The sequence below is a fragment of the Mchenga conophoros genome, linkage group LG6 (assembly GCF_057382185.1).
Source record: "Mchenga conophoros isolate Kocher_MC1m ecotype Shallow Benthic linkage group LG6, M_conophoros_male_GT1.1, whole genome shotgun sequence".
NCBI lineage: Eukaryota > Metazoa > Chordata > Actinopteri > Cichliformes > Cichlidae > Mchenga > Mchenga conophoros.
This window is the reverse complement of record NC_140531.1, coordinates 43,368,029-43,393,348: the sequence shown is the minus strand read 5'-3', so window position 1 is coordinate 43,393,348 and position 25,320 is coordinate 43,368,029. Positions and strand designations below refer to the sequence as shown.

The window sequence follows — 25,320 nt, the reverse complement described above, 5'->3', positions numbered from 1 at the left end:
ACTAACTCAAGATGCTGGAGAGAATTTGGATGGAAACATCTTACTCGATTCTTTCTTACACCAAAAATCAAAAGTAAGCAGACTCAAGTTTGGAGCAGATGTGGTAACATGGAAGCTCGTCATACGCACGTGTTTGGGACCTGAAACTGCATCATTTTTGGAAGAACGTGATTCTTGTAATAGGCAATATGTTGGGCTATCAATTACCACACGATTTTAAAACTGTATATCTTGGGAATATTAGAGAGTATGTTATGTACGACGACTTGATAGCTGCAAAGAAAGCTACAACAAGAAACTGGTACAAACTGGATCCGCCTTCTTCAAAACACTGCTTAAATGTTGTTGGAGGAATCTATGCAATGGAAGAAATTACTTCTCAGATTAAAGGAAGATATTTTCGTTGTGGGAGAAGTGGACATTATACAGCACCAGGGAAAATTAATGAAGAACAAAACATTTAAGGTCTATAACTCTGTATATCTATTGATGCATGCCTGTATAAAAGTATATAAGCTGGAGTGTGTATGCGGAGTAAAGGCAGGTGTGCATGTGGCAGTTGATTAGAATGGGCACCCACACCTTTTGTTCGCTTTAGTTCTGTTTGTTTGACTGTGTGCTTGCATGGTTATTTCGCCTGTAATGTAACATGTTTGTGTTTAAACTGCGACAACACTATCAATAAAAATTACAGCGTCAAAAACAAATCCCACCTGTGCTGTATGACCTCCAGGTCCTCCAGTTTTTCCGGGATCTCCATGCTGTTCAGCCACTGCTCCTTCTCATCGATCCAAACTTCGCAGGCATCGGCCTCGCTGAACATTTTGTAGCGGGACAAAGCGTCCTGAAGCGCCTGCTTCCTCAGCTTGGTGAGGTCGGTGACCTCCTTGTAGCGCTCCTCGATACAGGTCAGCCGACCGCGGACCTCCTCTGACTCCGCCTCCTCTTTTGGCAGACAGGCGACCTGCTCGTGGAGTGAGTCGATGACCGGTCTGTAGCTTGCCACCTCTGCCGCTGCATCTTTGTGCTTCCTGGCCAGCGCCTGGGTGGAGAACTCATCGTGGCCGGTCTCCCCGCTGGAGACGATGCGCAGGGCGTCCAGCATCCAGGCATCTACGTCATCAGCATCCGCCTGGAACTGGTGGAGGGCCAGAGCCTCCTCCAGCCTTTTCTTCCTCACCGCTGCCAGCTGCTCCAGCGCTGCCCACTGAGCCTGCAGGTCGGAAATTCGCTCTTGGATCTTCGTGGCACCGAAGTGTCCCGCCTTCACCATGGCCTGGCCCTCCGCAATGGTGTGCTGCAGGTGGCCGGCACGGCCGCTCATCTCGTCTTCCAGGGCTCGCTGCTGGCTGAGGAGACGCAGCGCCCCCGTCAGGTCCTTACCGTGCTCCAGAGAGGACAGGATCTGCTCCTTCTCACGGATCCAGCCTTCCTCCTCCGCCATCTCCCAGAAAAACTTCCAGAGACGGCGAGACTCCTCCAGACGGGCACGTCGCTCTGCGGCGAGCTGAGTCAGCTCCTGGTAGCAGAACTCAAGGTGGGCCACCCGGTCCTGGATGACCTGTGGGTCACAGGGCTTGTAGCCTGGACAGGAAGGAAGGGAAAATGTAAAAGTACACCTATCGGAGGAACAAGACTCCTCCTTATTAAATGGATAAAAATACTCAAGTTCAAATCAAACTCAGAGGCGAGGAAAGGCGCCTGCTGCTCACCGCTGTTGCTGGCAGAGTGCTTGTTGGCGTTGGCGGTGACCGCCTTCACCCTGTCGGCCTGGATGGCAATGTCTGCCTCCACCAAGGCATGTTTCTGGAGCAGGTCCTCCACCCCCAGCAGATGCTTCCCATAATCCTGAGACAGCAGCAGCATCTAGAACCCAAAAGCAGACGATCACGTTTCTGCTCAGACACCTTCTCTGCGTCCCACCCCGAGTGCCGTGTTCGGGTACCTTCATCTCGTCCATCCAGTCCATGATGTAGAGCATCTCCTGAAAGACCCTCTGCAGGCCCAGGTTCATCTCCAGCCGCTGCCTGCGGGCCTTCAGCAGCTCCAGCAGATACTCCCACAGACGAATAACGTTGTCCTTCCGGGCTGCGATGCGTTTGATGTCATGGTAGCGCTCCGCCTCCAGCTCCTTTGCCACAGCAACCACAGCTTGGACACGCTCCTCGTATGCGGCGATGTCCGTTTCGATCGCCTCGTGCTTCTTGGTGGCGGCCTCGACGGCCTGAAGGTCGAAGCCAAAGTTATCCTGGAGACAGAGAAGAGACGGCGGCGTGTCATGAGATCACGAGTGAAGAAACGTGGGCAGGTCACATGATTTGCTGCGTCCTCCTACCTGTGACACCAGCCTCTGATTTTCGCTGAGCCAGGTCTCTCTCATGGCCGCCTTTCGATCAAAGCGCCTGGCCAACTGTTCCAGCTTCTCCTGACGAATCAGCTCCATCCTCAGAGCCAGCTCGCGCTCATGCTCCGCCTTCTCCAGCCGCTCCCAGGCCTGTCAGGATCACAAAGTCAGCATCAAATCCACGCAGCAGCATTTACAGCGTGTAAATTTAGTCTCTGTAGGAGTTGTTTTAACCCTTTAGAGCCGGTTGGAGCGGACACGCTCCATTTTGCGTAACTACTTTTAAATCCCGTAGCTCTGCAACCACGTGAGCTAGCGCAATATTTTTTTTGCATATGAAACTGGAGGAGTTGTACTTACATCTGATGCCATCAGCTTGTCCTCGGTCACGGTTTCCTTCCACATATAGCTTTACAAAAACTGCATAAAAGCACTTGCAGCAACAAAAACATAATATTCCAGGAACACGCTTTGCCGATCGATCAGCTGTTTGTAACACTTCCTACGTCTATCAGCGTGAACTATCACATGACCGCCATGACCTGCCCGAAACCGGAAGTGACGTCATTTTGCGGAAATGTAGTTTTTTACCATCAGGGCCTTATGAGCCTATACTGGTGTTTTTAAAACTTATGTTTGACTTCATGACTTTCTGTGTCGTTTCTGGGATGCTGAGGACTCATATTGCACTGCTGGAAATAGTTTATTTTGATGCATATGCTGTTATTTTGCAAATTTGCACTATAATATTTATTTTCGTTTTTCCTGCAGTATATAAAAATTGGTGTATCTCAAAAATAAAACTATGAAGACACTTAAAATAAATTTCCTTTGGTGGGAAACTAGTTTGTGCAACTTTTTTGTATTTACAGTTTTGAGGGATAAGCCTCTTAAATTTCTCTAACTAGAAATATATGTTAAAAAAACAAAAACGATTTTAATTTTTTTGTAGTTTATTGCACTTTTTTGCAATTTATGTAGTTACTATGCACTTAATGCAGACATATTATTACAATTTGGGCTATAATGGTTGTATTGATGTATAGCAGCTTGAAATGCTCCAAAAAATGGCTCCACAGCATGTAAAAATATAATATAAGCTCTGGCGAACTTGGTTCTATGGTAGGTCTTAAAGGGTTAACGGAAACACAGAGTTTAACATCGCAGCAAACATCCGTCTGTACACAAGTCCACGCCGTCTTAGAAACGTCGTGTATCTGTAACAAAAGCACATTTCACGTAACCGAAGCGGCTCCACGGTTCGAGCCCGGGAGAAGACTCGAGCCCGGCCTCAGCACCGCCGGCTCCAAGCGAGATACAAACGTGCAGAGCGAGGTCAGGACTGAGTCACCTGGACTCGACCAGCAGAAACGCTCACAGCTGTTTTTCTAACAAACTGCTAGAAACGTTTCGTGCACGGGTCCTTCTGCCTTCACAAACTGCACGTTCTGGTTCTTATGAACGACTCTGGCGTCTTCCTGTCATGTTGCTCTGCACCATGAAGGAACTCTGCAGGTGTCAGACGAAGGCTCTTATTTCAATGCTCCGGACACCAGACGCACAGTTTTCAGCTAACATGATCAGAGAGTGAGTTCCTCCTGTGATCAGGTTAACTCGTGTACTGATAAAACTCTCGGCCGTCACTCTCGATCATTTGGGGAAGACAAACCGACTACGTGCGCCCGACGCGAGCAGCAGGACGACAGCCCTGCTGGGATTCGGCTGCACAGCTGCAAACGCTGTGTGTAACTCGGGTTCACAGGAGACGAAACATATTGAGTCTGCGTTCTGCTGGGCGAGCGGCGGGACGGGCTCTGACCGACAGGTAAACGGCTTCGGAGCGGCTCCCACCTTGTTGATGTCAGAGATGAGCTTCCCCTCGCGGGGCATGTACACCTTCTGGTTGTTTGCCCTCATCTTGCTCTGGATGGTGAAGAGAAGGACCTCCAGGTTCCCCTTCTCTGTGAACCTGATGGGGACAGAGACCAGGTGAGAGCTCAGGTAGCGTTACTGGAGGCAGAGCGAAGGCGAGGCGCAGCGCTCTTACTTGGGGGGCTTCTCCACGGTGCGGTAGGTGTTGAAGGCTTGTAGCTGCTGCTGGACTCCTGCCAGAGAGTTGGCGAACTTCCTGTTGTTGAGGATGATGATGGTCTGTTCAATCCACTCCAGCAGGTCTGAGGCCAAGGACTCGTATTTCTCGATCATCTTCTCCGTCTCGATGGCGTTGTCCAAAACCTGGAAGCAAAAACCAAGACAATGAGGCGCCGCCAGCAGAGTTCGTGACCTCTGAAAGAGAGTTTCAGTCGTGCCGACTCACCTTCCCGATACGTTTGCCCTCCACCTTCAGAGCCTTCATCTTGGAGAAATAGTGGTAATAGGTCACCACGTAGGTGATGACGGACTTCTCGTCGGGATGGTCCACGCTGATGTCTGCAGCACAAACAGAAGATTCAAATACAAACTGTTCAGGTGAACTGCTCAGGTAAACGTGCGGTCCCTACCCTCGGGGTCCAACAGCTTGGTGAGGCCCAGGTGATGCTCCGCCAGGTTGAAGGCGTTCTGCAGGTTGTAGTGAGCGTTGGATTTCTTCAGTTTGTCAAAATCGATCAAATCAGGCCTGAAAACACGAGAAACACAAAACTTTATTCACAGGGACGAGTCTCCGCATCGTCACACCTGGACGACGGGGTTACCTGTGTTTGTGGATGAGCGCGTTGAAGGCCATGCCGTCCCTCCAGCTCGTGCTGAAGTTGTGGATGTTGACGTTGGGATACCTGAGGAAGAAGACAGGAAGCAGAGGTTAACCTGAGCTCGGCCTCACTGACACTACGCAGGTGCTGCAGGTGAGCCTCACCCCGCGGTCTTCATCTGACACCACAGCAGCAGGGCGTCTTTGGCCGATCGCTTCTCTTTGTTGTCTTCCGTCTCCACGCTGATGTCCTGAATCTGAGGGCAAGAGGAAGAACAGTAACACCTCCACCTGTCTGCCGTTTTTACCTGTGGCCCTGCAGGAATCTCCTGAGTCTGTGCTCTAACAGGTCACACCTGTGACGCGTGCTTACCTGGAAGCGGAGTATGATGGTCCAGATGAGGCCCAGCGTGAGCCGATGGTTTCCGTCCACGATGTCGTGGGAGCCCATGTTCTCCAGGTGAACCCGCTGCTCCTTCAGGAACTGCAGCGCCTTGTCCACGTTCTCCAGACAGTGGATCCGCATCCGCCCTTTGGTTGGCTTTGGCTGGAGGCGGAGGAGCAGAGAGTCAGGTGATCTACAGGTGTAGATCCAAAATCATGAACATCCTGTGAGGGCAGACTTTCACAATAAAAGCTGCAATAATCACACACTGAAGCAAGGATATGTGTCTGGTTCCCACTGACGTCTCCAAAATAACAGGAAGTGGAGACACCGTCTTGTCTTCCTGGCCCGGGAGGACGGCGAGGCGTTCCTGGCCTACAGGAAGTGGGAGGAAGCGCAGCAGCTGGACCACAGCCTTCCTTGAGGCCAACAAGTCCACCGTCTCAAACGGAAACAGGTTAATGTTTCAGAGGGAAAACAGGAAGTCAGGCACACCTGCTTGAACTCTGAGGTCACTTCCTGTGAGCTGCTGTACCCTCCAGGAGGTCATCAGGAGCACGAATGTGGACTTACTCTGATCGCACGTCAAATAAAGCATCGCTTTAAAAATCTCGGGAAGCTCATCCAGAAACTTATGTCACATGACCGACCGCTGTGACATCACATGACATCGTCTGACACACAGGAAACGTCCTCTGGAAATATCTGGGCAAAAGGGGCGGAGCACACAGAAGCATATGGGCTTAAATTGTGGTCATAAATGTTTTGTACTTGTAAATCAAATGCGTATTTGTGAACTGAAGTTTTGTAACCTTGTAAAAATAAATTTGTTAGAAAATTTTATGTTTGTGCATCTACAGATGAGACTTTGTGTTTTAAAAAATATTTACGCGAGTTACAAATGTTTCTGTGAAGGTCTGCTTACAGAGGAAAACACTACGTGTAAACTCTGCGCTCAGGTTCCCTGAATGTGGGAGAGTTTCAACTTACATGTACGAATTTTGACCCGATTTTTCTTCCTGTCAGCTGATTGGTTGATTGATTAACAATCCAATCAGAGAACAGATGGGTTTGGCTGTTGGAGGGGTGCTTTACGGAGCTGCAGGTCCTTGAAGGGTGATACAGTTTGAAGCTGGAGGATCTCTATATAAATATCTGATAGCAGCTAGGTCCCCTAACTTTCAGCAGCTGTTGAAAGGATAAAGTTGTGCTATATCAGTGGTTAGAAACACCATTATTACTTTAGGATTAGTTTAACACAAAGTCAGGGCTGACCCGGGACCATGGCTGTGAGTCACAGTGCGCAGCATAAAAGTCCTTTCACATCAGAGCAGGATGTGCTGCTAATGCTAACTGCTAACTAAAAGCCAAGGATCCAGGATTTGTTGCTGGCTGCTGAGCTCTGTGTGCAGCAGCTCTACCTGTACTAGATGCACCTGTCGTTTCTATCTCTGACTTTATGTCCTCTACAAGAGTTTCTGTTTTTTTTGCTGTTTCTTCAAATGTTCAATAAAAACATGTATGCTAATTCATAACCAGAAAGCTTTGTAAGTATCCCCACTAGTGAAGACTGTGTCATGTCCACAACACTGCCCCCCCAGGGTCCACAGAGAAAGGTTCTGGAGGTCTCTGTCTAAGCACGTAGACCTGTGACACAAAATCACTGAACTCGGACACACACAGACTGTTTTCATGGTGATGAAGGAAAACACTGGGCTGGCATGTAAAAGGCATTTATTCTTCCAGGACCTGCAGCTCCGTAAAGCACCCCTCCAACAGCCAAACCCATCTGTGCTCTGATTGGATTGTTAAATTTGTGATTGAGGTGACATTGGCCAATCAGCTGACAGGAAGAAAAATCGGGTCAAAATTTGTACGTGTAAGTTGAAACTCTCCCACATCCAGGGAACCTGAGCGCATCTACTGATCTGTAGATGCACAAACATAAATCTTTCTAACAAATTTATTTTTACAAGGCTACAAAACTTCAGTTTAGTTCACAAACACGCATTTGATTTACAAGTACAAAACGTTTATGGCCACAATTTAAGCCCATAGAAGTGTCTCTCCTCCCTCATCTCGCTCTACAGGAGCTGCAGTACTGTTCGCAGCCACAGGCTGAGCAGGGGCGCTCTATCAGACATCCTGACGGCCTGGACAGGAAGTTCCAGTTGATCAGATCAGTGAAGGCCGGGTTTCTTCTTCTGGTGTTGATTTTAGTGCAAGGACTGTTTATGTGTGTGTGTGTGTGTGTGTGTGTGTGTGTGTGTGTGTGTGTGTGTTACCAGTCTCTCCCCGGAGAGGACCTCGAGCAGTTTGATGAGCATGCGTCCATCTCTCAGGTCCATGTACAGGTCGGTGATCCTGCAGGAGACTCTGGACAGGTGAGAGTTCACCCACTTAGTGAAGGTCTTCTTCTGCACCGCCTCCCGCTCATCTGTGCACACACACACACACACACACACACACACACACACACACACACACACACACACACGTTTCAGTCTGGGCACCTGATCAGAGTTTTCACACTCTTATCAGGCACATAAGCCCCGCCCACCTGCTGTTTGTATTTGTATGTTCGGTGCATGTGAACACCGATGCAGCGACCTGCTCTAAACACACAGACAGGAAACAGCAACAGCTGTAATAATTATAATAAAGCAGCGACACCACACAGACGGCTGTCCAAAAGGGGGAGGAGCTAAAACAGGCTGATTCAGGCAAACACGTGAGCAGAACTGAGAGCTGCTGATCGCCTCTAACAGGTGGGGCTTCACGAGGATGGAAGTGGACTCAGCTCAAACCTTCAAAGTAAAACTCCTGTTGTCCCGCCTGTTTCCTGTTTGGTTACGCCGGCGATGCTGCGGCTCCGACGCTGCTGTTGGACCTGCAGACCTGACGCTGTCTCTGTGGAGATGCTGCGCTGCTGATAGCAACGGCGCCACTAGCCAACCGCAGTGTTTGGTTCAGCGTCATGACTGGTTTCAGCCAGCAGGCCTAAACTGGTTACCACTGACACCAGGTGAGACCAGGTGGGCCTCTGTTTACTGTGCCACGCTCGTGCTTGTGTCTTTGCTAAACTCTTCTGGAAGTGTTTTATTATTTGTGTTACCAGCAGAATTATTCATTGCTCTGCTGCTTACATTTCCATGGAAACACCAGGAAGTTGGACTGAACCCCGTGCACCTGTGCTCCGGGCAGGTGTGACAGCCTGTGATGATGTCACTGAGCCCAGCAGTAAAAGTGAGCGCTTAAACTTTAACCAGGAGCAGGTCGAAGGTCGCCCAACACGCCCACAGACACCCAGGTGCGCCTGTAATCATGCTGCTTTAAAACAGCAGTGATGAGCTCTGTGGGCGGAGCTTTAGAACCCGAGCACCGAAGCGACTGGGTGATGGCTCCGTTTATTGTTCCACACAAATAAAGTTTATGCATCAACACCTACGGCCTGCCAGCCTGGCTCCACGGCGCCCCCTGCAGCATGTTTCCTAAACCGTATTCGTGCAGCACGGCGTTTCCGTGAAGGCAGTTCACAGGAAGTACTTATAGCCCAAATGCGCTCTGTCCAGTCCGGGTCCTGGCGCGGAGAGATCTGCACACCAACACTGCGTAAACATCCCAGCGCCTCCTAGTGGCAGCAGCAGAGCAACACCATGTGACAGAAACTGCTTAACATCCGTGAGATTTACATGCTGAAGCGATTCCACGCCACACAGGAACTCATACTGACACGTTTGTGCAGCAGCCAATAAGACCGCAAAAGATCCGCATACACACAGGAAAGACATGGACGCGCAGCGAGGTCCGAGCTGCACGGCGAGTCTGCAGGTAAGAACATCCAAGACCTGTGCCCAATCCAGTTCCTTCAAGGACCCGCTGAAGGGTCCCAGCCTCCCAACTGGGAACCACCACCCTGACCAGTTACATGAAACCGAACCCACGCCCTCTGCCGCCACGACCTCTGACCCTCGGCTCCTCCTCCTTACCTTGTAGCTGTTTGAAGCGACCCTCCAGCACGTTGTAGCTGAGCTGCTGCTCCTCCATCACGGTTGAGGACTAAGAGGCCGATTTTAGAAACGCCGATCATAAACCACGAGCTCCGCTGCACGTCAGCCCACCGAGAGCGAAGTCATCGCTTCAGCCGTCGTTTCAGAAGTTTCAGAGCCCAAAATCAGGTTTTTGGTTTTTACTGACAGACAGGAACACCTGCCCTCATCACCGCAGTTTTAAAAAGCTGAACACAGGCTCGAGTCCACAAACCGAACCAGAGAACGCAGACTGTCAGCTGATCCTGAACGTGAGGACGGCGAGAGTGTGAAACTTCACTAAAACCCCGAGAAAAAACAGCCACGGCTCAAAACAACAGCAAAAACTTCCTTTGAAGTGCGATCGGAGCGAGAGGGAAAACGCCCTCGTGTCCGCGAGAGGTGCAGTAATGAGAGTCCAGAGGTCGCCGTGACGGCCACAGGACGGTGAGCAACAGGGACTGCGTGTGTGTGTCTGCCCTGCCCTCGCTGCAGCTACACGCCGCTCATTCTTCTTTCCTGCTCAATGATCTGACTGATTGTCCTGTTTCCCTCCACACACACACACACACACACAGACGCTCCCTATCCAAACACACTGTAAAAAGTGGATATCTATAATTTCCCAGCTTCAGCTGAACACTTGAATGTCACACGGATTCACTAAAAGATCAAAGGCTGCTTCACCTGCAGACAGCAAACAGCAGGGGGCGCTGCAGGTGACCCAAACACATCAGAGGTACAAACATCTGCTTTAATGGAGGAGCTCATAGCTGCTGACCAACCAATCAGCTCCTGGCAGTGGGAGTGGACTTCCCACAGACCTTTCCAGCTGCACGCTGCACCTGTGCGTCCTGTGAGAAGAAGAATGCACTGATACCTGTGAGGCGTCACATGATGACGTGAGAACAGATGAAGACCAGCCAGCACCTGCACACATCTAGTTACACACTGACAGCTGTGTAACCATGGCGACAGCCTGAGAGTAAAAACTGAAAATAAAGTTTCTACTTTTCATTTCCAGATTTCAGACACTCCCAGCTGTCCCAGCAGCTCGGCTGATGGCTCCCAGTTTGACTCCAGTTTCAGCTCAGACTTTTTACAGTGTGTTGGAATGTGTTGGCCAATGACGGTGCAGCCTCAGCATGATGTCATTAGGGTGTGAAGGGGTGGGGGCCGAGGAGGTGGGGGTGTTTCCCCTCATTGTTTCTTCACATTCCTGAACAAAGGACAGGAAGTGAGGAACAAACATCCTGTGCACACACACACATCCCTGCATGTCTATCTTTTTGAGGACCAGTGCTGCTCCAAACAGAATCCAAAGCTGTGACTACGACTCCCAAAGTGCATTTCACCAACAGAGCCTGAGAGCCAATCAGATTTAGCGCCTGCTGACATCACTCAGTCACCTGGAGTGCAGAGTCCTGCAGGAAATGAACCTGCGAGCATCTCAGCTGATGAAGAGCTCACAGTGAAGCAAGCCGAGATATGACATCAGCAGGGCGCCAGGTGTCCTTTCACAATAAAATACCTGAAGACAGAAGTAAAAAGGACTTTTGTCTGAAAACAAGACTCCTCCTCCAGCCTGCATGTAAACACAGTCATGTGACAGGCCGGGCTCGTGACTCATTACTCAAACCCAGCAAGGACCATGAGGTTCAAACCCACCACCTCCACGCTGTGAGGCGACACTGCTGACCGCGGTGCGCCCGAGCCACCACACTCAGCACATGTCAGTTGTGCTCTCGTGGTTGCTCAGGTATGTTTCTTTGACATGTTCCACAGGATGCTTTGAGTCACAGCAGCACATCAACAGAAACACAGCTTACCTGCGCAGGTCTGTGCAGGTAAGCCGTCAGCGGTGGTGGATAACAACATTAATAAACGTTCTGATTCATATGAAACAGTTTCTTGTAAATCAGCTCTACGTATCGATCATCCATAATCACTAACAGATTTCAGCCTCCACAGACCGTCTGTTCACCAGACGGTCACTTCCTTCCTGCTGAGCTGTGAGGCGTGCCGATGGCGGCCGGGCTCCTACCTGCGAGCGCTTTGATGCGGGAGCGTTCGAAGAGGCGGGCCGAGCTGTTCTCGTTGTCCCAGTCGTCGTCCCAGCGGTTGTTCACCGTGTCGTTGCTGCCGCTGTACTGCTGCTGCAGCTCCATGCGGTCGTACTCGGCGGCCACCGTCGTCATCTTGACCGTTCACCTCTGACGCGCCTCGATATCAGCGGGGACACGTCCACATCGACGGCTTCTGGCTGAAACCTGCGGAGCAGACAGGAAATGTCGGTCACAGAGAGGTCACGACCTGCGTCTCAGCGAGCGACCTTTGACCTAAATACAGGAGTTTGCCTGAGCTTTCCTCGCCCTGACACACACACACACACAGACGCGCACACACACACACAGACACACACACAGACGCGCACACACACACACACACACAGACACACACACACACACACAGACACACACACACACACGCACACACACTCACACACAGACGCACTCACACACACAGACGCGCACACACACACACACACACAGACGCACACACACACACACACACACAGACAGACGCACACACACACACACACACACGCGCACACACACACACACACACACACACACACACACACAGACGCACACACACACACACACACACAGACGCACACACACACACGCACATACACACACAGACAGACGCACACACACACACACACACACGCGCACACACACACACACACACACACACACACAGACGCACACACACACAGACAGACGCACACACACACAGACACACACACACAGACGCACACACACACACACACACACACGCACACACACACACAGACAGACGCACATACACACACACGCACATACACACACACGCACATACACACACACGCACACACACACACACGCACATACACACACACGCACATACACACACAGACGCACACACACACAGACGCACACACACACACAGACGCACACACACACACAGACGCGCACACACACACACACACAGACGCGCACACACACACACACACACACACGCACACACACACACACAGACACACACACACACACACACACACACACCTCTTCCTGCTTCTGTTACTTTTCATGTGTAGCTTTCACTGTTCTTCTTCGGGGCTAAAATCATCTGTTTCCTGCTGCAATCGGCTCAAATCGTTTTTGTGTTGCGCTCCGAAACACGTCACACCCTCCCAGCGGGTCGGGGAATGTGCTGCTGTTCTCCCGGCTCGGCCACCGGAGGAGCTGTAACCCAGCCCTCGTCTGCTCGGTGAGCTGAAGAAGCCCCGCCTGTAAACAAACCACCACCCGACATCAGCTGGTTGTAACTGAATCATTCAAACAGGGTGTGTTCCAAAGGTACCTCCTGTCTCCTTTCCTCACCTCCTGCTGAGGACTTAGGAAAAGAGAAGTGGAACGACCTCACACTCTCTCTCCTTGACGGTGTGAGGATGTCCGCCGTGTTGAAACTACAAACGTGCATCGTCCTCTGTCTCAGCGTGTTCTGTTGTTTGGTGGAGGTCATATGAACGAGAACAGCCTGTGTAAATATCCTTCACCACAGAGGCGGGAATTTTAAAGCCGGAGGAACATTTGGGTCTGATTTACTGCCTCACAGAGACAAACAGAGTCTGTGCTGACAGCTGTGAACAGCAGCACTTTGGGCCTTATGCACGTGTTTGCTTCACTCCCAGGAGAGAATTTTAAACGTCGCTTCAAACTCTGTCACACACAGGTTACACTGTAACACTATAAACACATCAGCAGCTTATGGATGAACATCAGCTGCTCGGCCTCGGTTATTACGTCGACAGTTTTCATGGACAGTCGGATGGCCTGTCGATGTGAATTATGGGACGGTGTTATCTCCTCTCCTTTCCTCAAGGATGCTTCGGTGTGTCCTACTCTAAAGGAAGCACTGAAGCTCCTTTCCTTGGTGTTTGGGGATGTGGAACCGCTCCGATCATGGTCACGTCTCTCAGTGAGGAACCTTCCAGAGAAAGTTTCAGAATGCGCCCTTTATGTAGTCAAACACTAAACACTCAGCAGCAGAGGATTGTGGGTAATGTAATGAGTCTGTGTGTGCCCTGCTCCCATTGGCTGCCTGAGTCAGCTGACTGGAGCAAATGGAATCAGAGTTATAGGCCTTAGCGGCGGCAGCAGCCATTACAGCACTCAGAGGAAGTCCCGAGGGACGCTAATGGACCCAATTTCCTGAAACAGCCCAGCCTGAGAGTCTGAGCGCAGAGGTCGGAGGTCAGGGACAGCTCTGCATCCGTAGCGTCAATAATCATCCCACACGGCGAGGTCGAGGACAAAGAGTCATATGTTAAAGACCAGAGAAGAAGAAACACAGCTGCCGTTAAACAAACAGGCACAGAAGAAGAAGCAGCTGAGAATAAAAACACACACCCTCGCAGCATTCCTGACAGGCACAGCTGTGGACACACCACATCTATCCCTCTGCCCCGTGGGGCCCTCCATGGGAGCAACAGGTGTGTGTCACCAGTCTGAGGCAGCAGCTGGCTCACGCCACGACGCTGCTCTGCCCAAGAAAGTGTCAAGAACGTCTCCACATTTTAGCTCCTCCTCCTCTGTTTTTTTAGTACGATGACATGACGACAGAGGAGCGACGACCGAAAACCACAGAAGAGTCTCCAAACCGAGCCTCCGACTCAGTGCTGCCCCCAGTGGGCCTCGCAGGTGCCGCAGAGCCCAAAAACTTGATTCAGCCACGCCGATCAGCCGTGACAGCGCGTGTATTTGTGATCAGTCGTCATTTATTAAAACTGATTTTATACGTAAGCTTCCTGCGTCTCCTCAGTGCTGAGGAGATGGAAGAGGAGGAATCCCTCACCCGCTCAGGTCTGACGCAGATCACCGGGTGATGCACGAGGCCGCGGCGAGCTGAAGTCAAAGTGATCACAGAACACTGAGGAGGCCACGCTTCACCTCACTGGCGTCTGCAGGTGTGTTTGTAAGCGAGCTCGCCGCTGCGCACGAGCAGGGAGGAGTTATTGGATTTACTCAGCACACAAACAGCCTCATTTCCTGGAGCGCCGACCCCGCCCGGCAACAGGAAACAGCTCGGCGCTCTCAGCAGGCGCACACAAACATCCATCAGACTCTGTGTCCAACACACCGGGCTTTCTACGGCGAGAGTGAACAACAAACAGGCCGGAAGTCTCCACAGAGCTTCATCGGGCAGTGAAGTCTTCACTGTGCAGAACCAGAACCAGGCCCAACCGGTTCTTTGGTTTGTGGAGGCAGAACAGAACCACCAGAGAACTGAAGTTCCAGGAACCTCTAAGGAGCATTGCTGCAGTGTTATCAGTGAACTAACCAGAACCTTTACGGAGGTTAGCAAACCGGGCCAGGAACGCCTCACCCAAGGTTCTGTTTACGTTTGAAGAACATTCCCTGATCGATCAGCAGAAAACAAACCACGTAAATATTTAAACCAGAACCCCGAGAATGCCATCCATCACTTCCTGTCTCATTAGACAGGCAGCCATTAGAACATTCAGGCAACATTCAGGGAAAGGAAGCGAAGCGTTACGGGAACACCGGGGGTTGCTCCTGTCGTTCTAAACGAGTTTGTTCACATAAACACAGACGGCTCTAATTTCTAAACCAGGACATTTTCCGTTATGGAAGAGCTTTCAGGGAACGTGGAGGTAACTCCAACCACGCAGGGACCTTAAAGAACATGTCCCAAACAAATTCATGGGATGCTGGATCCCAGCTCTGCAGTGTTGGGATGCTCCTAACGTCAGAAAAACATTCCCAAAACGTTCACACAACCAAAAGCTGCTGGTTCACTGGCTTCCTGTTAGAGGAGAACCTTTAGGGAACATTTCATGGACATACCTATAAGGGAACTGTGACCCTGACAAACGGTTTGGGAACGCTGGGATGAGAACCCAAGTGTTCCCATATGAGCCCTCAGATGATCTTTCATGTTCCGGTTTGGGTTGAAGGACGTTCTGTGAAGGTTTGGGAAACGTTGTGTTTTATTTACATGTCCTGTGTGTGTGTGTGTGTGTGTGTGTGTGTGTGTGTGAGAGAGAGAGAGAGGCAAACACAAGCAGAACCGGTCACGCTGAGCGGAACCTGACGGGAACTCTGAGGAGCTGTGTCCGGTTTCTGGGCCTCCCGCCGCTGTTTTCCAGCACTTTCTCCGGTCGGAGCGGCGGCTCTCGGCGGGCTCGGCCCCGCTGAGCTCCCGCTGAAAGGAGCTGTTATTGTCCGGGACGCATACACTCCTCACCTCCTCCTCCTCCGCGGCCACGCCTGTTTGTCTCCTCTCATGGCGCACCGTTATTCTCATCCATCCTTACTAATGGCTGCTGGCGGGGACGAGCCGCGGACACGCGGGCGGAGGAGCACCGCGGCGCGGGCCGCGCGTCGGCGGGGAGCGGCTCCAGAGCCTCCGGGAGGGATCCCGGAGCCGCTCCCCGCCAACGCGGAGCGAAGTTATGGAGGAGCCGAGGCTCCGGAGCGCCTCTCTTCAATCACAGCCACAGTAGAGACACAATAGAGACAGTAGAGACCAGGACGCTGCTTACCTGCTCAGGGTCGGAGCGACACTCCAAACTTCAGCGGAGGTGAGGAAGAGTCTGCAGACCGGAGAGCACAGAGGAGGTGGCGGGGGCTGCTGCTCCTGCTGCTGCCGCAGGGGATGACGGGAAAGAATCCGCACTGCCCCCTCCCCCCGCTCAGAGGGTTCGGGTCTGATTCTGGGCTTCGGGTCCGCCTGCAGAGCGCCCCCTGCAGGCCGCAGAGAGCAGCAGCAGCTTCAGTTGATCCGAGTCGGAGCCTCTTTATTCCACAGACAGTTACTATTATTGTTGTTATTACTGTTATTTATTATTATTACTAATATTGTTATTGTTACTATTATTGTTGTTATTACTGATTAAGAGGCCACATTACTTTCTGACACGAGTCCCGAACACAAACATGAGTTTTAATGAGGATAAAAACATTTGCTAAATAAACGATGACACATCCTGTTAAATATCCGTGTTTTACAGTTTTTATGGCACGTGCTCTAATAAATCTCTGTATGTATTCACGTTGCACACATTAAACTTTGTAGTTTATAATAAATGAATGAATGAAACAGAACCCTCCAAGCCTGCAGTTCCTCTAGTGTGCAGCAGAGGCAGCAGTGAGTCAGTCCTCATAGACTCCCATGTTAACGGCACATTTACGGCTGATGCAAAGAATTTCTACCTTCACACCTGTACCAAATCATGCAACCATGCACCTGTTTGCAATGTTAGGGGCGTGGCCTCTGTGACTGACAGGTGCACCATCACCTGAACTGCACCTCTGGTTCACGTTTGTCCTGCTGGAGCCTTCTGGAGCATTTTAATGACATTATGTGAATAACACGGTCTGTGACAGTTACTGGCAGCTGAGGCTCATGGGTAATGCAGTATTTGGACTCCTCCTTCACAGCGTCTCTCGCTGAGCTATGAATATATCAGATATGAAACATGTTGTGTAACGTGATCCGTGCTGACACTCAGCGCCGAGCCCATTACGGCCTGATGGAGCTTAATGGCATCTAATGGAAAACATGGTGGGCTGCGATTGGACAAACACACAGAGTGCATCAGACAATAAGAGAGATAATCTGAGTGCTGACCGTCTCCACATCGATTCACCGTGAGGCCCATTAGCGCTCCCACAGGCTGAGAGGAGCTCCGTGACCTCCTCAGAGATTCAAAGAAAACCACGCAGAGACAGACAGTAAACGCCACACGGCTAAGTCTCCACCCACTTTATTCATACACCAAATCACGACACTCGTGGACCAAAATAATCACAGAACAGATTGAATGTCAGAGCGCCTCATCAGAGTCCTCTGGTGCTCTTCAGAACCAGAACTGAGGAGGTCCAGGCCAATGTGACCGCTGCTCTCCCTCCCAGAGACCGCGGCCTGACAGCCCGCGCTCAGGGCCGTTCCCCCCGCCTCGTCCCTTAAACCAGCAGCCAGGGCCAAAACTTTAAACATGAAGGTGGAAACGTCCACATGTTCCCTTCAGCTCAAACAACCAGAAACGGCTCTGATTGGCTGCAGGTGTTTGCCTCACTGCACAGCAACCACAGCACCACCTGGTGGTCAAAAACTGGTTCCAACAAAGAAAAATTATTTTCCTTCTAAATCATTTTATAATCAGGACACTGGAGCTCACACACACACACACACACACACACACACACACACACAAATGCGGTTGTACTACAGAGCGTTTGCAGGTGGGAGCGGCATTATACCAAAACATCTGAGACCATGTGACCATGACGGGACCAATAAGACGACCTCAAAGATTAACGATGTCAAACAGAAACAGTGAAGCAGCTCCAGAAAACAAACATTGCGCCTCCAGAACCAGAACCGGGACACACTGCTGCACGCCATCGTCACAGGAACTAAGGCCGCCAGCTTCTTCACGTCTGTGACGAACAGGAAGTGAAGCTTCCGTCACAGAGAAACGCGTGGCGTCAGAAGTCCAACCACTCGCTCATGTAGATGCAGTTGGATGGCGAGATCTCTCCGCCCTCGTGGCAGTCGTCGAACACCTGCGGAGAGGAGACGGGATGAGTTCGGGTGCCCTGAGAGCGGCCCTGGGTACATTTGGACGGAGCGCGTTACCGGGCAGAGTCCACAGGGCGTCTTGACAAGGCCGGTGGGCTGGATGATGGTGTTCACGCCACGGTACAGCTTCATCTGCCCGTCCACGCTGCCCACCGTGCCCTCCTTGGCGGCGATCACGGTCATCTCCACCTTCCCGTCGTAGATGAGCGTGTTCAGGATGGTCTCAATGTCGTCCATAGACAGGTCCACCTGAGGAAAGCACGCAGACCAGATTCACACGCACAGATAAATAGGTCCGTGCTGTCGACCCCGCCCTTTCACCTCGTCTCATGGTCGCTTTCATTCACCTGACCAGGAAAGCAGATTGGCCAAAGATCAACTAAACCCCGCCTTAAACACCTGGACCCGGGTCATTAGCCTGAGTCCAGGGGACTGTTTACACGCAGGATGAGGTATAAAGTCTACGCTCCCGCCTCCTCAGGTAACGCTCACCTGCCTGAGCATCTGCGCCCAGCTGCTTCTAATGTGTTTCTAATGTGTGTGTGTGTAGCTGTCTGCAGGTTAACGCTGTGCTGTGATTGGTGCGTCTGAGGTGTGACGTCACCTTGCTGATGCCCAGCTCGCAGATGTACTTCCAGACTTCGTGCGACGTGGCGAAGGAGCTGTTCCTCTGAACCATCGGACTCTGCTTGTTGTCCCGCGCCGCTTCCGCCTCGACGCAGGAAACACAACGAGGGTCACATGACGGTTCATACAGCTCTGAGACAGGAAAGAAGGCCGCCCCGCCCTATTCCCGCCTCAGAGCGCCGCTCTGCCTCCTCCTGCTGGGCGCCGTTTGGACAATGAAATAAAGTTTATTGTACCTTGCTCTGCAGGAACTTGAAGCACTGCTGGTTGAGAACCTCCACGAACTCGGACTCAAAGTCCTGGTCGCTGTACCAGGCGCCGCCCGTCACAGAGCGGTCGGGCTGCAGGTTGTACAACATGTACACCTTCTTCTTCGACGCCTGCACAAACACGCCAGCGGAGAGGAAGTATGACATCGTCAAGTCAGCGTTTGTTTACAGGAAACGCACGGAGACGTCGCGTCTTTAATTTTTATTTACTTATATGTGTTTATTTCCAAACTGTTTTATAGTTTCCAGATTTTTGCTGATTTACCTATTTTACAGATGTTTGTTGTAAACATCTGTAAAATATATACAATTAGAATTTAAAGTTTTTTTAATTTTTCCACATTTTAAGCTGATTTTTCTGCACATATTTAAATAACGTTTACTCTTTCAGCAGCTAATGTTATTGATTATTGATCAGCGATAAGGCTGATACAGCCATTATTGATCGTGACGGACTCACGGCCACAGACTTCACAGCTTTGATGAGCTTCTTGCTCTCCAGGTTCTTCAGGATCTTGTTGATCTCGGTCAGAGGCAGGTTGCTCTTGAAGCGGATGTCTCGGCTCCAGATTCCTGCAGAGAGATGCAGACGTCACGGCGCGCCACGGCAGCGAGCCAAACGGGGACAGGAAGTACTCAGTTACCTTTGTTTCCTGCGTCCTCGATGATCTGATAGACCAGCTTCTCCTGGTTGTCTGAGCCCTTCATTTTACTGAGACAGAACAGACAGGAAGCAGCTCAGACACCAGCAATCACCTGACAGGAAGTACACTCCTACACCTGTGTGTGTGTTTACCTGGTGCTCTGTGAGTCCTTCAGTCTGTACAGGAGACCTGCACTGTTCCTCAGCAGGTCCAGCTGACCCTGAAACAAACACCACCTCATCAACCTGCTGCCCGCTCAGCACACAGAGTGAAAAAGAGCGCCATTCTCCTCACGCTCTGGAGGTGAGGGAAATCATCAGACTGACCAATGAGAGCAGCTTGTTGATGGCCATGGCTCTCTGCTGTGGCTCCAGGTGAGGCATGTCGTTCTGAATCACCTGGTCCGTGATACCTTGAGGGAACTGCTGACACAGCTCTTTGATCCTGAAACACACGCACGCACACACCAGGTAAAAATCACAGTAAACCTGTTTCTGTTTAAACTCTGAGTTTTAATCGTTTTCTGCGCCTGCTGTCTCGGCTGCTCAGGCTGCACATGAAGAGCAGCAGGCACAAACTTTAGCTCAGAGGCGCCATTAAAGACCAGAACATGTCCAGATGTTGGTCGTGCGACGCCAGCTGATGACTCTGATTAACGCCGAAGTGACCATCAGTGCGGGGCAGTGTGAACGCGCGTTCATGACCTGCACGCAGGCGCTGTGTGCGCGAGCAGAACCGTACAGGCGATAATTGCGACAGTATTCGTCCGGAGTCCGGTGCGCGGACAGAGCGGCCCGCCGGCCCCGCTCCTCCCCTCACCTGTTCTCGACCTCCACGGGGTCCGACAGGTTCGTCTCCTTCTTCACCTTCACCTCAGCCATCTCCAGCGCTTCCTGCCTGCGCGGGGCTGTTACTAAGTTAGCCTGTGAGCTAATATTGTGACTGACTGCGAGCACACGCTGGGGTCCTTCCGTGTCCCAAGCGACCGGAAGCGTCCTGAAATCCGCCTGATTAAAAAACACACCGCGGTCAGATCCCGATCTTTTGTTTGTGTTTAAGCATAGATACCCGGCCTGACTGTGTCACAGTATTTCTTTCTTTCTTTGCTTAATTTTATTTAAATAAATTTATTTGACTGGTCTTTTTCAGTATTAGGCCGGCGGCCTCTGTTCCTGTGACGATGACGTACAGCAGCTTGTCCCGGTGATTTATAAAATATATCACATATAGAAATATATGACTTTAAATTTTACGGTCATTTTTCACCAATGTAAACTTTAAAGGGTACGTTTCTAACTGGTGGGCGGGTACTACAACTACAACTGGCAGCACCGCCCACCTCTGTCGTTTAGGCGTTTAAAACAAGCGTCCCCGCGGACAGAGCCCGTTGCTATGGTGACACTCCGGTAAACTCGGCAGCAGTCCCGGTGATCACCTGGGCCTTCATCCAGGTAAGAACACTGTCTCTGTTTGTTTTTATTTACCGGCGTGTCCCGGCCATACGCAGTTCATCGAACCAGAACCGGCCCCATTCAAAGGCTCAGAAAAAAACACCTGCTTGCTGCTACTGCTACTACTGCACATTCACCCAGTGTATATACTATATGTAGATAGATATAATGTTCTTCCTCTACACCCCCCCCCCCATTTTTGCACATGTCGAGGAGCGTGTCAGGTAGGGTTGCCAACCGTCCCTTAAAATACGGAAACTGTGCCTCCATAACATGAAGGTTATAACAGAAAATCTGTCGCTCTCTCTCTCCGTCTTTCACTCACACAGACACACCACCACCATCAACTTTGCCAAATTGCTAATGAAAAACACTCATCAGGCAGCTGTGATTGAGCAGCAGTGTAAATCCAACTGTTTTCACGGTTGTTGTGGTCGTGATCATTTTGTGATGCCACATCGAAAAGGCTCGGATGAGCTTTCCAAAGTTCTCCAAGTTGTGCCTCCATCGCTTGTGTCCAGACCACACGCTGCACAGCCGTGCTGCTCCGTCTTTTTCACCAACGTTTACGTGTTTGCGCGCGAGCAGTGTGAGCGGCTGTGGTGAGAACCTCACGAGCGATTGATGATCGGGAGCTGGTCGTGAGGTGTTAATCACTTCTCGTTACCCCACGTATACTACACGACGCACGATGAAGGCCAAAATCGGTCCGATCACCAAATCGGTCGCACGACTCAAAAATCGTCTCAAAATGGGCCTAAAACCGCACAGTGTGAGCCCAGCGTTAGAGCAGCAATGTTTGTTCCCCTCAGAGAAAGGGAAGAATGGGAAAAGGAAAACACCTGGCTGGAAAAAGTTAATATGGGCATGTGCAGTGAATATCAGTGCTATGTGGCCAGAAGTGTGATAATATAATTTATTTTGTGTAATAAACGACTGCAAGGATAGATGATTACAACAAATAGATGACTAATACATAAAAGTAATACATAGATGAATAATGATGATGAGTTATGATGCGTAATCATGGGAACAAGCGGGTTTACAAACAGGAGCAGCTGATTAGCATTAGAAAAGCTGAAATAATATTTCAACTGAAGCCAATTGTACTAAATGCACTAAATGTGCACTGTTACAAGAATATTTTTCTTTCTATTGTTTTCTATTATTTTAAGTTAAGCAGGACAGAGTTCTTTTAAAGAAAGATTTACTTATATTCTCAAAAGTTAAGCATGACAGGCTTCTGTTTAAGAAAGAGACCTGTTTTACTGTGTTAATGTTGTCATTTTGAGCTAAAAATAAATGGCTAAATGATCATTTGTTTCACATGTGTTCATATCACAAAGAATAGAATATGCATCTACTTAAATCAACTTCAAGTCAAAGGGTTAAAAAAATAATTTCACACACAAAAAAAGAGCTAGAAAATTCACCACACTGGGAAGGGTGAAGACAACTGGGTCGCCCGGCCCTGGCCACGAGGTGTCCCTTATTTATTTTTCAGGGAGTTGGCAACCCTAGTGTCAGGCTACATTTCACTGTGTGTTATACTTGTATAACTATGCATGTGACAAATAAAGAACCTTGAAGTCTTGAAGTCTTGAAAGTAAGAGCAGCTTCAGTCAAACTAACAAAGAGACGGTAAAGACACGGGGACCAATCACAGGCTTTGTTCAGGTAAACCTTCAGGAAAACAGGAAACCCTCCCAGAAACCTGAGATGTTAACACCTCAGTCCTCTCAGAGGACTCACACCAGTAACTTGCATGTCCCACTGGGTCACGGGTGGTGGAGACGAGTGTCTGGCCTGATGTAGAAGGCTGTGAGACCCGCTGTGATGTTTGGAGACGACAGATGAGAAGACAGACGGTCACCGGGAGCAGGGGCGCATCTAAAGACATGTTCTTAGGGTGGCATGGAAATCAGATGTGTGACAAAGTGGCTAGGACAGAATTCATTTGCCATTTGTCACTTGCGTATATTGTTATTCTGTGTTCTGTTATTTTACAGTCAGCCATAATGCTTTAATTTAGACATTGCTGGTGTAACTTCTCTTAACACACAATATCCCGGGTTTTGTTTGTGGTAGCAGTAGTTACATTCTTTACATCCATGCATGTGTTTTAAAGCAAACACTACTAACCATCAGATCATCTGAATTCTCTTCTGTTTACAGGCACATGTCTAGTAAATTATGTTTCTTTATGTTGCTTTGGTTATACTTACCATGGTGTCCATGTTGTGCATTCAGGTCCTGTATGTGAGACGGGTGTGTGGGAAGGGCCGCCCACTACTTCCTGTTTATATAGGGTCATGAGGTCAATGATTGGATCACTGGGTGTAACCAAATGGAGGGTTTTTCATTTTGTATAGTATTGTTTGTTTTCTTTAAAGTAGCCTTTTGAGTTATATTGTATGCAGTGTTTTACTTTACAAACCATTTAGTTGAGTAAATGAGTTTGTCAGTTTCATGCATGACTTTATTCCTGTTCTTTGTTTAGAATTGTATTATTTGGTTTGACCTATTTTGTTCAATGGTAGGGACTAACGAGGTCAGGTGTGGGCAAAGTCTTGTATAAAGCCAGTGGGATTTTTGCATGCCTGATTGATTGTTTTATGGTAAAAGGGAGATGCTAGCAATAAAGTATGCTTAAAAAGAACTTCAGTTGTCTGCTAATGCTATTTACTTATCACCTTCCTTGCTGCTTAAGTTATGCTACATCACAAGATGAGGTGGCAAAATCAAAGCCGTTTCTTTCCACAGGTGTTTCATTCTGTAATATGTATTAAATTTGGTTAAATACATCAAATGCAGTAAGCATACACGTGGATATATACATAGTCTGTTTAATTGGCTTTACACCAAATAATGAAACATCTCGGTTACTTAAAATATGTGATTTTAGATTTTCAGTGTTGTATAGTCTGTATGATAAATAAGTATGTAGCCCAATGAGGATAACATCCAGAAAGCTACACGACATGTGAAAATGAAATTAATGTGGTGGATCAGCTAGAACTTTACACTCTTTTTATCAATGGTAGATCATTTTAACAAACAACACAAAGAGTCGGGCAAGCATCTGCTGGGTCTAGCTCAGAGGATGGCGACCAGCCTCCAGGAAAGGCTGTAGCACCTGGCAGTGGGTCAGCACTGGCTTTGTTCTTCCAAGTAAAGGTTCTGGATCAGGACTGTTCAGTGGGGGAATCACTCCAAAGCGGTTTGATGTGGCCGCACTAAGCTGCTGAGAACTGCAGAGCCTGAAATCTGACGGAGGTGTTTGCAAACCGCCGTACAGGTTCAAAGCTCTTTATTTGTTACATGCATAGTTATAGAAGTATAACACACCGTGAAATGTAACCTGACACGCTCCTCGACATGTGCAAAAATGGGGGGGCGGGAGAGGAAGAACATTATATATATATAGTTTATACATTAGGTGAATGTGCAGTAGTAGCAGCAAGCAGGTGAATTCTGTACTACAGAATAAAGCTACAGGAACATGAGCCACCACCTATGCGGCCCAGGTGCACGTTGACATCCCCGCCCTCCTGTCGGACACCGCTCGTTCGTATCCATCAGGCTCCTGCCTCGTTTCATGGACCGATGCTAGAGCGACCAACGCGTGCTGCGTGTTGGTCGCCCGGCTTCTGTGTACAGAGGGTTCATTATCGCCCCTGTTGTTATGATATGAGGTTCTCTGCTCTGTGCAGCAGGCGGTCGGTTCTTTGGTTTGTTCTCTGTGCTGGGACACAGATTCAGCTCCATCCATGTATTTTACAGATGCATGAGACAGTATGAGGCTACTCAGCAGAAGTAACTGAGTAAAAACATGAATGAGTGAAACTATGTTGGGACAAAGCCGGCGAGGACGTCTTACTGTCTGAAAGGGAACCGAACAACTGATTTATTGACTAACTGATTGGTTGGCAGACAGTTGTTGTCATGGCAGCAGGGGCAGTGTCAGCTCCGCTCATCATTCCCATCATCCACCTGCAGACTCATCGAGCCAAGAACCACATCGACACGAGCACACCTGTGTCCATCCAGTCAGGTAGAACACCAACCGTCTGCTCATCCACCCAGCATCCATCTATCCAGCAGGTCATGTGACAGGTGTGTCTGTGCAGATTCTGCAGGTGTTCTGATCTTTTACACTCTGGATGGTTCAAAGCCGGGGGCGGGGCATCATGGAGCAGCAGGCAGCAGCAGGAAGTACAGCCAGCCC

General features: G+C 49.8%; 3 protein-coding genes across 11 annotated transcripts in view; 1 reads left to right on the top strand and 2 right to left on the bottom strand.

Annotated features, from left to right (window-relative positions):
• The window catches only part of LOC146573437 (spectrin beta chain, non-erythrocytic 1-like), a 30,647-nt gene extending 14,418 nt beyond the window's left edge, over positions 1-16,229 (bottom strand). The window contains exons 1-15 of one of the 6 annotated variants that reach the window (XM_085278292.1): positions 16,060-16,229; positions 12,557-12,781; positions 11,491-11,716; positions 7,704-7,855; positions 5,407-5,580; positions 5,199-5,290; positions 5,038-5,118; positions 4,846-4,961; positions 4,662-4,774; positions 4,392-4,579; positions 4,196-4,313; positions 2,336-2,494; positions 1,946-2,248; positions 1,713-1,866; positions 714-1,584 (exon numbers count right to left, since the gene is read on the bottom strand). In XM_085278292.1, coding sequence (XP_085134418.1) covers positions 714-1,584; positions 1,713-1,866; positions 1,946-2,248; positions 2,336-2,494; positions 4,196-4,313; positions 4,392-4,579; positions 4,662-4,774; positions 4,846-4,961; positions 5,038-5,118; positions 5,199-5,290; positions 5,407-5,580; positions 7,704-7,855; positions 11,491-11,644 — 2,675 coding nt within the window. In that variant the 5' untranslated portion in view covers positions 11,645-11,716; positions 12,557-12,781; positions 16,060-16,229. Of the gene's footprint in view, positions 1-713; positions 1,585-1,712; positions 1,867-1,945; positions 2,249-2,335; positions 2,495-4,195; positions 4,314-4,391; positions 4,580-4,661; positions 4,775-4,845; positions 4,962-5,037; positions 5,119-5,198; positions 5,291-5,406; positions 5,581-7,703; positions 7,856-9,407; positions 9,942-11,490; positions 11,717-12,556; positions 12,782-12,874; positions 13,003-15,761; positions 15,782-16,059 lie in introns of those variants that run through there. The other 5 variants (XM_085278291.1, XM_085278293.1, XM_085278290.1 and 2 more) reach the window with 5 other exon arrangements.
• Positions 16,230-17,267: 1,038 nt separating this feature from the next.
• polr3f (polymerase (RNA) III (DNA directed) polypeptide F) lies at positions 17,268-20,693 on the bottom strand. Its single transcript, XM_085278301.1, has 9 exons — positions 20,461-20,693; positions 19,968-20,085; positions 19,794-19,861; positions 19,642-19,709; positions 19,458-19,570; positions 18,965-19,108; positions 18,706-18,813; positions 18,159-18,350; positions 17,268-18,085 (listed from the first exon to the last, which is right to left on the bottom strand). Exons 1-9 carry the CDS (start codon positions 20,520-20,522, stop codon positions 18,008-18,010), a joined length of 951 nt encoding a protein of 316 aa, XP_085134427.1. The 5' UTR covers positions 20,523-20,693; the 3' UTR covers positions 17,268-18,007.
• dzank1 (double zinc ribbon and ankyrin repeat domains 1) overlaps positions 20,517-25,320 on the top strand; it is a 12,060-nt gene continuing 7,256 nt past the window's right edge. For 2 of the 4 annotated variants that reach the window (XM_085278300.1, XM_085278297.1), the window contains exons 1-3: positions 21,049-21,092; positions 24,876-25,146; positions 25,223-25,320. The exon at positions 25,223-25,320 is cut by the window's right edge and continues 50 nt beyond it. In XM_085278300.1, the coding sequence (XP_085134426.1) occupies positions 25,038-25,146; positions 25,223-25,320 (207 nt within the window). In that variant the 5' untranslated portion in view covers positions 21,049-21,092; positions 24,876-25,037. Of the gene's footprint in view, positions 21,093-24,495; positions 25,147-25,222 lie in introns of those variants that run through there. The other 2 variants (XM_085278299.1, XM_085278298.1) reach the window with 2 other exon arrangements.

Excerpts from the sequence above, each read along its gene's own strand:
- polr3f (XM_085278301.1), bottom strand. The coding sequence starts at position 20,522 with ATGGCTGAGGTGAAGGTGAAGAAGGAGACGAACCTGTCGGACCCCGTG. Across the intron at positions 19,571-19,641 it reads CGAGGACGCAGGAAACAAAG|GAATCTGGAGCCGAGACATC; the intron begins GTAACTGAGTAC and ends ATCTCTCTGCAG. Across the intron at positions 18,086-18,158 it reads CGCCCTGTGGACTCTGCCCG|GTGTTCGACGACTGCCACGA; the intron begins GTAACGCGCTCC and ends TCCTCTCCGCAG.